The sequence below is a fragment of the Solanum stenotomum genome, chromosome 8 (genome assembly GCF_019186545.1).
Source record: "Solanum stenotomum isolate F172 chromosome 8, ASM1918654v1, whole genome shotgun sequence".
In the NCBI taxonomy this organism is placed as follows: domain Eukaryota; kingdom Viridiplantae; phylum Streptophyta; class Magnoliopsida; order Solanales; family Solanaceae; genus Solanum; species Solanum stenotomum.
In genome coordinates, this window is record NC_064289.1 from 50,407,918 (window position 1) to 50,422,091 (window position 14,174).

Genomic DNA, 14,174 nt, shown 5'->3' on the forward strand with positions numbered 1-14,174 from the left:
TAATCACCCCCGAGTTTGGTGCATGAATTCTACTAGCGATTTACATTATACTATGCAGCAAGCACATATTACAACTACTAAATTAGTAAAATCTAGCCTACCTAGGCGCCAAGCAGCCGCACAAAGTTTTGGTCTTCGATCCTTGTTTCTGGAACTCGTGACAGTAATCTTGATTGAAACTTCGTAATCCATCGACATCCTTATGCTAGAAATCTCTCTCTCCATCTTTCCCAAGCTTGGAGCAGCTTTTTGGGGGTTTCTAGGGTGTTTTACGACTAATTTAGGTATTTTAGGGAGAAAAAGGAAATAAGATTTCACGTTATTTACATTCTGTCTCGCCTATCTTGCCTTAGGGACTACTTACCCCGCTGTGGCGCTACCGCCCTAGTGGCATCTGGTCCGCCTTGGCGGGACAGTGGCCTAGAATTTCCTGAATTTCCGTTTTTCCTAAACAACGATGGTTCGGATCGTTACACATAACATAGAGAAGATGGAATAAAAGAGGAGCTTAATAAGCTCAAGCAACTCATCCAAACTACCTTGTAATGAGACAATGAAATGGAATTAGGAAGAATAACCTTAAAGGAGAAATGATATATATAGTCACTTACAATCCAAGGACATTTGTTGCTCTTCAAAAGTCATTAAACATGTAAAAAGAAAACCTTCGAGTATAGCAACTGAGATTAATATTTTCAACAGTCAAGGAAACACAGTTCAGCGTTACAGTTGTAGTAAGCATAGAATATAGTTAACAAATTGTAACAATGAAGTGGAAATTTGATCATCACTTATTGTTCAAACATATAATCTTATAGCAGTCAACAAAGTGAAAAATAGGATTATTAAAAAGCAAAAAATGATATCCTAATAAATGAAATATCATGACCATCAATATGAATTTAAGTTTTTTTTTTTTTTGCTTAATTCATGTTTGATTAAGAATTTTCACTTCCATATGTGTTATTTCATCACCGAAGATTTTCACAATTCCAAGAATGCCCCTATTTGTTTTTATCACATTTCTAGCCCAAAGTACAATTCGTCTTATCACATTTCCAGCCCAAAGTACAATTTTTGGAAGCTTTGTTCGTCATCTATCAAGCCAAAACTTGATGAACACTTTCAAGCTAGATACATAGCTATTTCTATTTTCAAACATGAATAAGCAAATTATAGCCACCATTATTGGTCATTTTTTTCAAGAGTTGGACACATTACGAGGGAAAATTGGGGGAGATGGGGAAGAAAAACTTACTGTAGCTAATGAATACATCAATAGGGAAGAGAAATTTGAGGCAAAATAGAGATTCCAAATGTATATGGCAGATTATAGAGTAGAGAAGAGTCTTAGAGCATATGGAAGATTGTGAAGACTATTGAAGAGGTAAAGGCGGATACATAGCAATATTTTCACTAAAATTAATGGTAAAATTACCTATTTAACCTTGTTCGTCCTTTAAAAGTCTCACTTCTATATAACTCACTAAAACTAATGATAAAATTATCTATATATCCTTGTTCGCCCTTTAAAAATCTCACTTCTATAAGGGTAATAGAATATATTAATTAATTATTGACACCTTATTACAAATTAGTGGTCACTTTTTTGTTCTTCTTTATGTGAGCCTAATGTGGAACATATAGAGAACATTGCAAAACTGTCATATTAATTTTCTTCTTTTATTATTTTCTCTTATTTTATCCAATAAAGCGCAAACAAAAAGATCCACAACAATTTTAAAATGGGGAAACATCAATGCATTGTCTTCAGTGGCAGAACTAGAAATTTCACAAATGATATCTAAAAATCACATTGGTAAAAAATAATAATTTATCGAACGAATATACCAACATTTTGTAAATCAAACTATGTAACATTAATAATTAATTTTTTTGATAAAAATATATTACCAAAATTTTCCAATTTAGCTTGAATTTTCATGTTTATTTAATATGAAGTGAACATACAAAAAAAAAGAGAAAATAAAGTTTAGGATGAAATCATTTTTATACTTCAAAATTTCAACAACCTCTGATGACATGACAACAAGACATGAAAAATAAAGAATAGAATCAAAAAAGTGTTTTTAAAGAAAATTCTATATGAAGTCTTTTTCACTTTTAATAGCTTTATAAAAAAATAGAGTTTTCTTATTAACTTTAAATTGAATAATTACTTTTAGATTTTATTTAAAATTTTAATGAAAAGAAAAAAATCAAAAGTTAAATCGATTTATTTTTTAATTGGCTACTAAATTTTTAATTCTTAAGTTGTAAGTCTTTAATTGAAGTTATTTTTATGAGGAATTTTCACATATAGTCACTCAAAAATAAATTAATTATGCTCCATAGCTATAGTTGCTTATTACGATTTGTAGCTATATGTTAGAGGGAGGAGAGAGGTGAGCAAGATTGGGAGGGGGAGGAGAGAGGCAAGCGAGCGAGGGCAGAGAGTGGAGAGAGTCGAACTGTATATGTATATCTGTCAGATAATTGTAAATATATAACTGATAAAAATATGTATTTTTATATCTGGCGAGCGAGTTTGGGAGAGGAAGAAGAGAGGTGAGTAAAATTGGGAGATAGAGAAGAGAGGCGAGTGAGAAAGGGCTGAGAGTGGAGAGAGACTAATTTTGTATATCTGTCATCTAATTGTGTGTGTGAGAGAGAGAGATTTGTGTGTGTGATTTGTATTTGTATATATAAAAAAGAGGACAAGTGACGTAATTACAGCTAAAATTAAGCTGTGAGCCGTAATTAATTCAAACTATAGTTATGTTAGCTAATTAACTAGTATATATTTACTTTTCCGCGTAATTTTCCCTGTTTTAATAGATAATATTATTTTTTGAATTACCTAAAAAAAAGGAAAATTATGCGGTTAAACAAACTTATACTGCTTAATTACTCATCATAGCTATAGTTTTCTATAATTACCACTCGTGACTAACATTAACCATTAATTACATGGGCTGACTCGAGTTTGTATAATTAGTCACGTTTGTATAATTCGCCACATTTGTATTATTCGCCACTAACAATTCTTCGCTTGATTTGTATTTGTATACGATGGTTTGTATTTGTATATAACGATGATTTCCTTTTATTTTTCGATATTTTGATTTTGTCACCATATACATACAATCTTCTTGTGTATAACTTTTTAAAGTTTGTATAAACATGTAGTTTTCGAATTTTGTATAATATAATTTATTTAATGTAATTTGTATAATATATTTTGTATAATTGTTTAAAGTTCATATGTTTATGTTTGTATCAATTCGTCTTTTTTATCATATTTGTAAAAATTCAGACTTTATATTACTCAATTATGCAAAAACACGCGAATTATACAAACGTACCTGCGAATTATACAAATTATTACCCTCTCTTGCTCGCCTCTCTCCTCCCTCTCCCAATCTCGCCCATCAGATAATACAAATACATATGTATAATATATAATTATCTAATCAATATACATATACAATTCACCTCTCTCTCACTCTCTGCCCTATCTCGCTTGCCTCTCTCCTCCCTCTTCCAATCTCGCTCACCACTCTCCTCCCTATAACATGTAGCTACAAATCATAATTAATAAACTATAGCTTTGGAGTGTAATTAGATTATTTTTGAGTGACTATATGTAAAAGTTCCCAAAAGAAAAATAACAACTTTTATTAACTATGATTGAAAAATTAAGTAGAAAAAATCTTTTAAATTAGCCTATTATTAAACCCAAACCCCTTAAACCCTTCTTCTAACCAGCATAACCAAATTTCTGCCCCTCTTTTCTCCTTCAACACACACAAATTCATCATCATGGGTTTCTTCGATCTCAACATACCCTACTATGAATCCGATAGAAACATCGTTACAGATAAAAAAACCCTAAAGACCATACGTCTCAAGCTCATAATCAAGGCTATGGAATTGGGTTACACAGGAATCGCATACAATCGTACTTTCAGAGGTGTAATGTCGGAATCGGATCGTTGTTGTATCCCTTTATTCCCTCTTTCTTCTGTTTTGAAACTTGCACCTTCACTTTCCTCAGCTGTAGAGTTCCACAGAAAACTCTTAAATGTACCCGTTTCAGCCCCTTTTCGGCAGTATACGCGTTTGACGGTGGTAGTTGATAGTTCGTCTCAGGCTTCAGCTCTTAATTCTGGAAATCCTATTCTGAAAAGCTATGATATTGTTGCCGTGAGACCCCTCAATCAGCAGGCGTTTGAACAGGCTTGCCAGGTTTCTGAGGTTTGTTGAATACTCACTCCGACTCAATTTAAGTGTGTTAGTCTGATTGAGCAAGAAATTTAGGAAATAAAGATACATTTTTGAATCTTGAAGATGGGTGTAGTCCTTTAAACTTGCCTGGCAGAAAGTTGAAATTGGAAAACTTATAGTAATAGGAATTTCTCTATTTGTGCTGAGATGAAGTATTGAATATTTAGGGAATGTTAGTGTATTAAGTATGAGTTAGAGGTCTATACACTGTTGCTTTTATCATGGAGCATCTATTAGAAAAAAAGGACGATGCGAACTTTATATGTTAACAATCATTTTTGTCTCTATTTCCTTGAAGACTTCAGATGTTGCATTTATGCATGTCTTATACACTAGTTGTTTCTGTGCTTACCTTTTTCTATTCAACTTTTAGGTGGACATAATTGCTATTGATTTCTCGGATAAGTTGCCATTTAGGTTGAAGCAATCTATGGTTAAAGCTGCAATTCAGGTGTGCCGTTTATTAATGTAATATTCATATTCATGATGTGAATCCTCGTCTATGTGCACTTCATGCAATATCGGGATAATATACTATTGATAAAGTGAAAAAAGAGTAGAGACAAAAAACACCAGGGTGATTCTTCCCATTTGTCTTAGCCTTGGTGGACAGAGTTACCTGGTGCTAGTGGAAGTAGGCAGGTATCCCATGGAATTAGTCGAGGTGCGCGAAAGATGGCCGAGACACCATGGTCATAATAAAAATAAGGAAGTCTGAATGAGTCCAACATTGTTAGAGTTGTGGTGGGTCACTAGTGGACAAGGGCCCGATGCTTTTGAAGAAAAATTGTTCAAATAACATAGGTTTGAATCTTTGGAGCTCTGATTAGAATGAAACAATCATCTTTAATATAAACATGTAATAGACAAAGGTAGTGCTGAACTACAACTACTCTCATTTATTTAGTTTGGATAGAATGGTTGAAGAGGATTGGACATGTGGGAGTAAAAATTGGGTTCTCAATATATTTTTGATTTCTACTAAACTTTGGTTATAAAGAATATTATGTGTTCTCCTAAAAGAGAGTACTATTAAGTGAAATAAAAAGTAAAACTGGAAAGTCTTTCCCTTGATTTTATACCTATTTAGGACACAAAAAAAGAAGAGAAGAAAGTCATTCCCTTGCTTATATTCTGATGACCAGTGATTCTGCTTTTGGTTTATTTTACCTTCGTTAGGTGGACAATGCGTTATGTAACTTGGTCTTATAAGATCCAAAAGTATGAGCAAAGCTGCAAAGGTTATTGCAGATCACAGTTTGCAAATATTTGGAAGATTTATCTTAGCCAAGGACCTGCTGGCTGCATGTCTTTTGAGACTCATACACGATACAAACATTTCAATACTTGAAACCGAACATGCATCATGTCATTAACATGATAAATGATTTATATGTATGGATATTATACAGAAGGGATGTAGAACAGGTGGTTTAAGCTCCTCGATCTTGTAGTATAAAAAGAAAGATAGTGATTACCAGACTGAGAACTTCTCATGCACATATCATCCAAAGCATGCTCCTTAATAATACTAATAATTGTCTACTTGCGCCTTTGTGATTTTTATTTGTCATGGTATTTCCTCTTTTAGCTGGTCCTAACTTATATGGGACTGAGGGGTAGTTGTGATATTAATTGTTTCATCATTCGGTCATTAAATATGCTTGAGGTGATCAATCTTACTGAGGTAAACATATTGCAGAGGTTTTCTTAATTTAGCTTGTGATATTTGATTATTAAGTATTGAAACTAGGTTAGGAATAAACCTGGTGCAAGCAATTGGATCTCCAGACTTAAGGAGCTATATGCTGATGAATTGTCATTCTTGCAAGTAAAACTCCTTGGAAAGAGACATCTATGTTCATTTGGCTTGTATTTGATTCCCTTAAAAGATAGTTAGGTTTCATTTCTGTCCAGGGCTTTTGGTATGCTAAATATTAACCACTAAGATGTGCAAATCATAACTTTCTAACTGAAACTAATTTGTTGAAGGAACTTCTTAATGTGGAGGAAAAAATGAATGGCATCCAAAGATGGTGAATGCTCAAAGTTAGCTGAACCACATCTTTAGCTGTTTATGGTTTTCTGGATGATTGAGAGTTTTGATTTCTTTTTATTGCAGCGTGGAGTATATTTTGAGATTACTTACTCTAGTCTTATTTTGGATGCCCAAATGAGAAGGCAAACTATATCTAATGCTAAGGTGAGTCCAGTAATTCTGGTTTTGTTCTTTTGTATTTGGTTTTAGTAGTTGTTATAGTATGGTTTTAAGAGAAGACATGAAATCCTCTTGATAATAAGTAAAACAGTTTCTACAGTGGTAACCTCTAACTAGGGGCTTTCTACCTTATAAAAAGTAAAAAATAAATCAAGCTTCATGTTGAATTCATAGGAACTATTGCATGTTCTCTAATATGCGTTAAGAGTTATCAAGCCTAATTGGTCTACATTTTCACTTTCTTTTTTCTTTTACGCCTACACCAAGTAATCCTCAATCCGAATCTACTTGCAGTTGGCCATGTGAATCCTCACTGTCCATTTTGTTCTTTTCTTTTTTCATTAATGAAGATAAATTAGTAGTCCACAGGTCCTTTCTTATATGTGAAGCACCTATACCAAATTAAAAAAATGGCTTTTGAACATTTCCCGACTTATGGTAGTTTTCATCACAGCTTCTGTTTTCCTTATCTATAGTGAAACCAAATTTATATTCTCTTTCTCGCCTTCTATGCACTCCACCTCATGTACCTTATCGCATAAGCAATTCTACCCTCTCTAGCTAGACAATTTTCTTAATAAAAAATGGAAGTCTTTACTTTGAAGAATAAGCCATTTCCTTTTTGTGTGTCCTTGCCTTTACTGGAAATTTTTATTTGAATTTGGTTGTATCTAAAGGCAGTTGGCATTCTTAAATGATTATGAGGCTTTCTTAAATTTCTCGACACTAAATACTATACATACATTGTGACTTTATTCTCTGTCGTTCATGGATTTTAACATAATAGCTGGGCAACAGTATTCTGCTAACCTGGCTAGGACCCAAAAATAGTGCAATTGTACGAAGTACATGGCATATTCTACAAGTTAAGCATAGAGCAAAGACATTGACAGTCACTAATTCATATAGAACTCAAAATGTAGGAAAATACTGTTAAATGAAATAGAAATCTTATAGCAGATCATCAACCTCAAGATCCAGTATTGAGGTAATAGTTCTTACTTGCATGTTATGTTACATGAGCATTTAATAAAGCTTCTTAACAAGAACCATGGCTCCTCGTAGCATGCTCTTTTCTAGTATAAGGTGACACTAGGCTGACCTTTTGGCAGTGATTTTCTCAATTCACAAATATAACACATTCAACCTAATTTAAGACTTATGATTTGTATTTTCTTACTATCTTTGGTGTCTAGAATAATGTCAAATCTAATCTGATCTAATTGCTAAATGTACAGTTGCTGGTGGATTGGACTCGAGGAAAGAATCTTCTTTTCTCCAGTGCTGCTCCTACTGTTACCGAACTTAGAGGGCCTTGTGATGTAGTGAATTTGGCATCTTTGCTCGGTCTCCAACTGGAACGTGCTAAAGCAGCACTTTCCAAAAATTGTAGGTAACTTACAGAAATTACTTCATTTTTTTGAGTTACCAGCACTTTCGCATGATGGATTTTGAAGTATTCTATCCTTTGGCAGAACTGTTATAACTAATGCTTTAAGGAAAAAATGTTACCACAAGGAGGCAATTAAGGTTGAACCAATAACATCGGGCATCAAGGAACCTGAATTTGATGATTGGCTCAACAAATGGGATCCTATCTCTAGTGGTGAGGGTGATTTGCTGTTAGACGACATTAAGAAATCTTTTTCTGACTCCAGAAATGTACGAAAAGAAGTGAAGCCCATCGACTTTAGTTCGACTGTGAATAACCTTCCTGCACATGGGCTCCAGATTAAAGATTTGATATCTTCAACAGTGTTGGGGCAGGTTCCTGTGGATGCTATTACTGAATTAGCAGGTGTTCAGGTGGATGAGATGACTCTTCCAAGTTCTGGGATATCACAACAACCAGGTGGTGTCAATTTTCTGCCTGTAGAATGTTCAATTCTAGAAGATGATACGGATAAAAACCAACAGGGTTCTGGTTCTGAAAAAGTTGGGGTGCCACGTTTGTCCATTGCTCCTCTAAATGATGCTGCTAATTTGGATAAAGAAGAGGAAAACTGTAGGATTGATAATGAGGATATACAATTTACAATGAAGTTAGATATAAAAGATACATCTGGGACCAAAATGCATGATTTGCAAACAGAAACCAGTCCAGTTAGTTGTGAAGGGAATGCTGTCTTGCTAGATGGTGTGACAATCCACACCTGCAGAAGAGATATGGAAGTCAGAGAAAATAGTATGATTGACAATGAGGAAATGAAAATTACAGGTAAGTTACACGTGCAGGATACTTCTTCTGAGAACATAATACATGATTTTCAACTTGGAACTTATTCAGCTAGTAGTGATGGTGCCTTGCCAGAGAGTGCAGCAAACTATACTTGCAGAACAGATTCTGAAGTCACTCTTTCTGCTAGTTCTTCCTTTGCGGATGTTACACTTTCAAAGGATGAGACTTTCACTGGTTCAAATGTTCAGCAGCTTGGGATCTCAGGTAGCTTCCACACAGATTCCCATGATCAAAATGGTGCAGATGGTGTAGCCTTGATTGAGGCACGAGTTAACAATCCAACTGTGAAAGAACAACTTAGGGAGATGAGGTATCATTCTACTACCTTACCTGCTGGATCATTCAACAGTGAGCATAGCAATCCAATGGAAGTGGATAATGATTATTTAGTTGCTGAGAAGGTGCCAAGCAAAGATGTTACAGAGGGAGAACTGAACCACACTGGTGATAGTGCTGGACTAAGTCATCAGATCCTGGGTGGATCTTTGTCAGGTATGACTCTATTAGTTTTGTGAGTGATTGTCCAACACTCCAAATTCACTTCCTCAGGGTAAATTGACCTATTTTTCATTTGGTCTTGAACACCAATAACTATTCTCAAACATATTTTAAATTATTCTTTTGAGAAAATGATATTTAATTAAATTGTATCTATGGGAGTCCTGAAAAACACCAACCAGGTCAAACGAAACAGAGCATAAGTTTTGAAGTGGACAGCATAGTTGTTATCTTCATGGACGATTTATTTACTGATATAACATTCAGAAAACCATTCATTTCTCTTTTCCCTCTATCTTCATGGTCTCAGTTGCAAAAGATTCTTTTCTTGCTAGTATCAGCATATGTTGAATCCAGTAGCTTTTACTTAGACCCTGTATTTATATTAGGATTCATTAATTTGTATAAATATTAGTTGTGAAACCAGTTACTAAAACGAGCTATCGGTTCAATGTCAAGTTCAGAACCCATAAACTTACCCTATCTCTGCCTTTGGTTGGGTAAGCTATTTCTGTCTTTGAGTCACCTGTTAGTGTTTATTGGTTACCATTAGCATTTGATACCCTGCATTGGTGCAAATCTGTTATTACCTCCTTACGATTGGATGCCCTTTTGGTGGGGATGGTTGGAAACTTTCAAGTTCAATTGCTCTGCATAGTGTCCTTTCCTTCAGATAATTAGTCATATTTATCTTGTATTGTTCTGTTCTTCTGATGAATTTTCCTTTTAGTTTCTGCCTAAAGCATATGTTTTAATGTTTCCATCCATCCTTTGCAGGGAATATGAAACGTAGGACATCTTATCGGCCTTCTTTGTTTCCTTTCAAACGCTTGTTGACTCGTAGGCCTTCCACTTTCAGAGGCTGAATCAGCTTACGACTTTGTGAGGTTTGTCTGGTTGTTTATTTAAGTCAATTGACAAGTGTAATACCATTAAAGAAGAAATTATACATTTAATTCTCTTCTGCTGTTTGTTCCATGCGTAATAGCCTCTTGGATTCTTTATGGCTCATTATTCTAACTTTACTGTTGTAATATAGGTCTATTCTTTGTGTATTGTGCATCTTATTATGTACATTATATGCACCCGGAATATTGTATTGCTCATTAAATATTATATCTATCAGCAGGATTAATCTAAATCCTTTCATAGCACCTATTGTACTTGGCTAGTTAGTTCCAGTTATATAGATTAGATTTGATATGCATGTGGTAAGTCAATACTTAAAACTACTTTGATCTAGAAAAGCTGATCAGTTTGATTAAGTTTATATCAGGCAGTGGAACAAGAAAGTGTTTTCCTCCTGTCTATGGTGTCTTTATATGTTGTCGCTATCGCCCTTGTCAATTGCCCCTTATTGATGATGGGAGTCCACTTCCAACACTTAAGATTAACATTTCACCATGTCAACCTTTTTTTCCCTTTGTTATCTCTGCTGTTTTTGTCTTTTCTCTCTCTTTGCTGGTATTTGATCTTGGAGGAGATTTACCTTTTTATAAGATAAAAAGATTATGTCTGTGAGAATATGACAATTATTAATGAGTATGTGTGTTGCCACCTCCAAGTATCACCATTTTCTTCTGAGGTTCGTGTACAAACAAGTGCACTATTGCAGATTCATAGTTTCTTGAAATATATTTCACTTTAGGTTTATATCTTACAAGAATTCTTATATTATGTTGCAAAACAACAAACTGTGCACATCCTCCGGCGGACTTCTCCCCTTTCTCCCCACCCAATAAAAGGGGAGAAAAAGAAATTCCTAGTTCATATGGTGGTTACTTTTAGGTACTCTGGTCTCCTGTATACTGCTCTCTATACTTGATAATTGTTCCTTCTCCTGCACTGAGCTTAGAGGTTCAAGCAATTGCCTCGTCAGCCTTGCTAGCTAACATTTTCCTGCTGGCTGTTATGTTAGTTGTAGTGCCTCTTCTTGTATTCTCTCAATCTGGAAAGATAGCTTTGGCTGGTTAATGCAGACAGGACGAAACATTAGGGACAGAGAAGTAATTTTCAGCACATGTAAATAATGTGGACCAAGTATATATATACGTTGCAGTTCTTGAGGAAATCAAAGGAAAATCAAAGTTGCATAAGGGTATGTTGTATCCTTAAAATGGAAACCAATATTTGTCATTATTTCTAAGCTTAAATGTATTTGTTAGTGGTTCTGGTTCCTGCTGCATGTGCTTGTAGAAAAAAATGAGACCAAAGTTGATATTGTTTTCAATTATACCCTTAACATTAAGCAAGTAATCTTTTTTAATATTGCTTAATTCTCAAAAAATATCTTATAAATAAGGGTAGTTCAGTAAATTATACCTCATAATTATTTTTTTCTTAATGGACATGAAAAGAAAAGAACTAAACCGACAGTTACTATGGAGCATATATATTCATAGTAACCTAGTTGGTTCAGAGGGGTTATACTGGACATGTTTTTTCCCATTGATAGTAGGGTCCTTGGAAACTTGCTTATAGTCATTATAGGATTCGATAGTTGTGCACTTGTGCTTCTTTTCAATGCACAAAACCAAGTTATTGTGAAACTGGTTCCCTATTTTCAGGGACTGTTGAGTTTCGGAAATCTAAGAATTGGCTTTGTTGAGCTTATATTATCAGGCTCATAATTTCCCCCAGGTTTTGTTGAGCACCTCGCTCTCTACGTGTTGCTCCCCAATGGACAATGGGATTTTAGTACACCATCATTCCAATTTCCAATTTCTACCTGAACTTTTAGAGCGTATTTACAATATTTATGTCCCCACCTTTATCATCACCTTACACGACTCATTTGTTTGGACTTTCACTCCGCTTGGTTTACTTTGTAGTTAAATTCCTCTCATCTCTCACTCTATCTATAATTCTACAGATGCATCCTGCTGTTTGATTGGAAAACTGAAAATTCCGCTTAAACTCAAAACATTTTTGTCATAATAAACTACCTATTGTTTGAGTACTATCACCATATTAGCATTATCGACGACTCTGCATGTTTCTGTGCAATCATGAGCCAAAGATCAATCACAACTAACTTGTGGCAGACTTCAAACAGTTACATACATATCCACACTCAAGTGTCGCACATTACATGAGCTTATTACCCTGTTCCCTATTCTATCCATATTCCGAATGGCATTTTCATTCCCTTTTCTCTATCGTCCATTTGGTTACATCGAAACTTAAAGCTCTTTCAAGAGGAATTAAGATCTATTGACTATTTACAAAAATATAAAGTGACCGTTAATTCACCCGTCCAATTTGTACCGACAAAACTACTAGTTTTTTTTCTTCTGGTAACTAATGGATTTAATTAATCACCACATGAAGCATTACATATCTATAGCCAATCAACACAACTGGTTATCTTTTGAAATTGAAAACTATATGCCTGACCAATTGACTAAGGCAGAGAGAAAATTAAAACATGAATTGGTGAGCAAAGCTCCTGATGCCCCTAGAGAATTTAATTATTGGTCAGGCTTTCCTATAAAAGCAAGAATTGTATGCATCCCCACCAGGGCCTTTGTCTTCCCCAATTGCTCACAAAGCACTAAAAATTTCCTTCTCAAGACACCTCAGGACATGTGTCAATTCTCTGCTGGTGGGACAAGGTTGCATCATTTCTCATAATCATTGTATTTACGGCTGGAAGGCTAGTGTTAGTAGTTCCCATTAGATTCTTGTAGAGCTCCACAATCTCGGGTCTAATCTCTTTTCCATATGTTAATCTAGTCCCTGTTTGAGAGTTGAGTTGTAGTATTTTCTTTTGGTGTATCCTCTCCTTAATCACTATAGTAAAATATTTGGAGTTTGTATCCCCTAATCTGATCCATTGAGCTCTTAGCTCTAGACTTTTGTTTGAGAACACTCTCTTCAATATTGGACCACTTTTCTATTTTGATTTTGAGAATGGTTTCCTTTTCTTCATGTAAAAGAGCCATCAGTGAACTAATTCCTTTGTTGTTCTTATATGATCTGCAGTTCCTGTCTGGCATTGGTGATCCTTTGAGAATGCCCTTAAATTCTTCTGAGTTAAGATTCTTCAGAGCAGTGTTCAGGGAAGCGTGAAGCGGAAAAAAGCGATAAGGCCCCGCTTCATCACTTAAAGCACTCACATACTCGTTCTAGTCAGTAAAGCGATGAAGCGCTTGCTTTCCTGAACACTGCTTCAGAGCATATTGTAGTTCTTGTTGTTTCCTCCACATGTCTCTCAGGTTATCAGTTAAGTGATGTTGTTGCCACACTCCTTGAACCAACTCAGTAAATTGGTTGTGCTCAGTCCACACATTAAAGAACTTGAAAGGAACCTTTCTTTTGCTATGCACATCTTCTATTGCTAGGATCATAGGTGAGAGTGGTCAGAAATGTTTGAGAGGGCATAGTTGGTACATATATGTTCCCAGTTAAGCAACCATTCATAATTGCCTAGAACACTATCAATTCTTCTACTAACTCTATCTGCTCCGTGTTGTCTATTGGTCCAAGTGTAGTAGTCCCCCATCCAATTCAGCTCTGAGAGATGTAAATCTTGTGTGCACTCAAAAAAATTTCTGATCTCTTTATAGAAAACAAGATCTCCTTGCAGTTTTCTTGAGGATGAAGTATTGCATTAGAATCCCCACACAATAGCCACGGTTTGACAACTCCTTGGGCTATATTTGTAGAGTGTCCCATAAAACCCTTCTTTGTTCCACTGTATTGTACACGTAAATGACTGTCAACAAACAATCTATCTTGCCTGATCTGCTGGTAATCTCACAGTAAATGGTTTGACCATCGGCCCCAAGTAATTGTACATTATAGCAAGAGCATCCCAAGTTAATCAAATTCTCTCATTACTTGCAACCTGGTAGTTCATGTTTAACCCCCCGTTACTAGTGATGTTGATGTGTACTCTCGTGCACTTATGTTCCTCAACTCTTGTTTCAA

At 35.1% G+C, this 14,174-nt stretch overlaps 1 protein-coding gene across 2 annotated transcripts; it reads left to right on the plus strand.

The window, feature by feature from the left end:
- Positions 1 to 3,766: 3,766 nt before the first annotated feature.
- Positions 3,767 to 11,271, plus strand: LOC125875221 (uncharacterized). 2 transcript variants are annotated; one of them, XM_049556325.1, is made up of 7 exons: positions 3,767 to 4,257; positions 4,661 to 4,738; positions 6,410 to 6,490; positions 7,744 to 7,898; positions 7,981 to 9,236; positions 10,020 to 10,129; positions 11,161 to 11,271. In XM_049556325.1, the coding sequence occupies exons 1-6, from the start codon at positions 3,823 to 3,825 to the stop codon at positions 10,106 to 10,108; spliced, it is 2,094 nt and encodes a 697-aa protein (XP_049412282.1). In that variant the 5' UTR covers positions 3,767 to 3,822; the 3' UTR covers positions 10,109 to 10,129; positions 11,161 to 11,271. The 2 variants fall into 2 exon arrangements, with proteins under 2 accessions (XP_049412282.1, XP_049412281.1); XM_049556324.1 differs by lacking the exon at positions 11,161 to 11,271 and having other exon boundaries at positions 10,020 to 10,399.
- Positions 11,272 to 14,174: the final 2,903 nt, after the last annotated feature.

Coding starts and splice junctions, on each gene's coding strand:
- LOC125875221 (XM_049556325.1), top strand. CDS start 3,823: ATGGGTTTCTTCGATCTCAACATACCCTACTATGAATCCGATAGAAAC. Junction 4,739..6,409: donor TGGTTAAAGCTGCAATTCAG/GTGTGCCGTTTA, acceptor TTTTTATTGCAG/CGTGGAGTATATTTTGAGAT. Junction 6,491..7,743: donor AAACTATATCTAATGCTAAG/GTGAGTCCAGTA, acceptor CTAAATGTACAG/TTGCTGGTGGATTGGACTCG.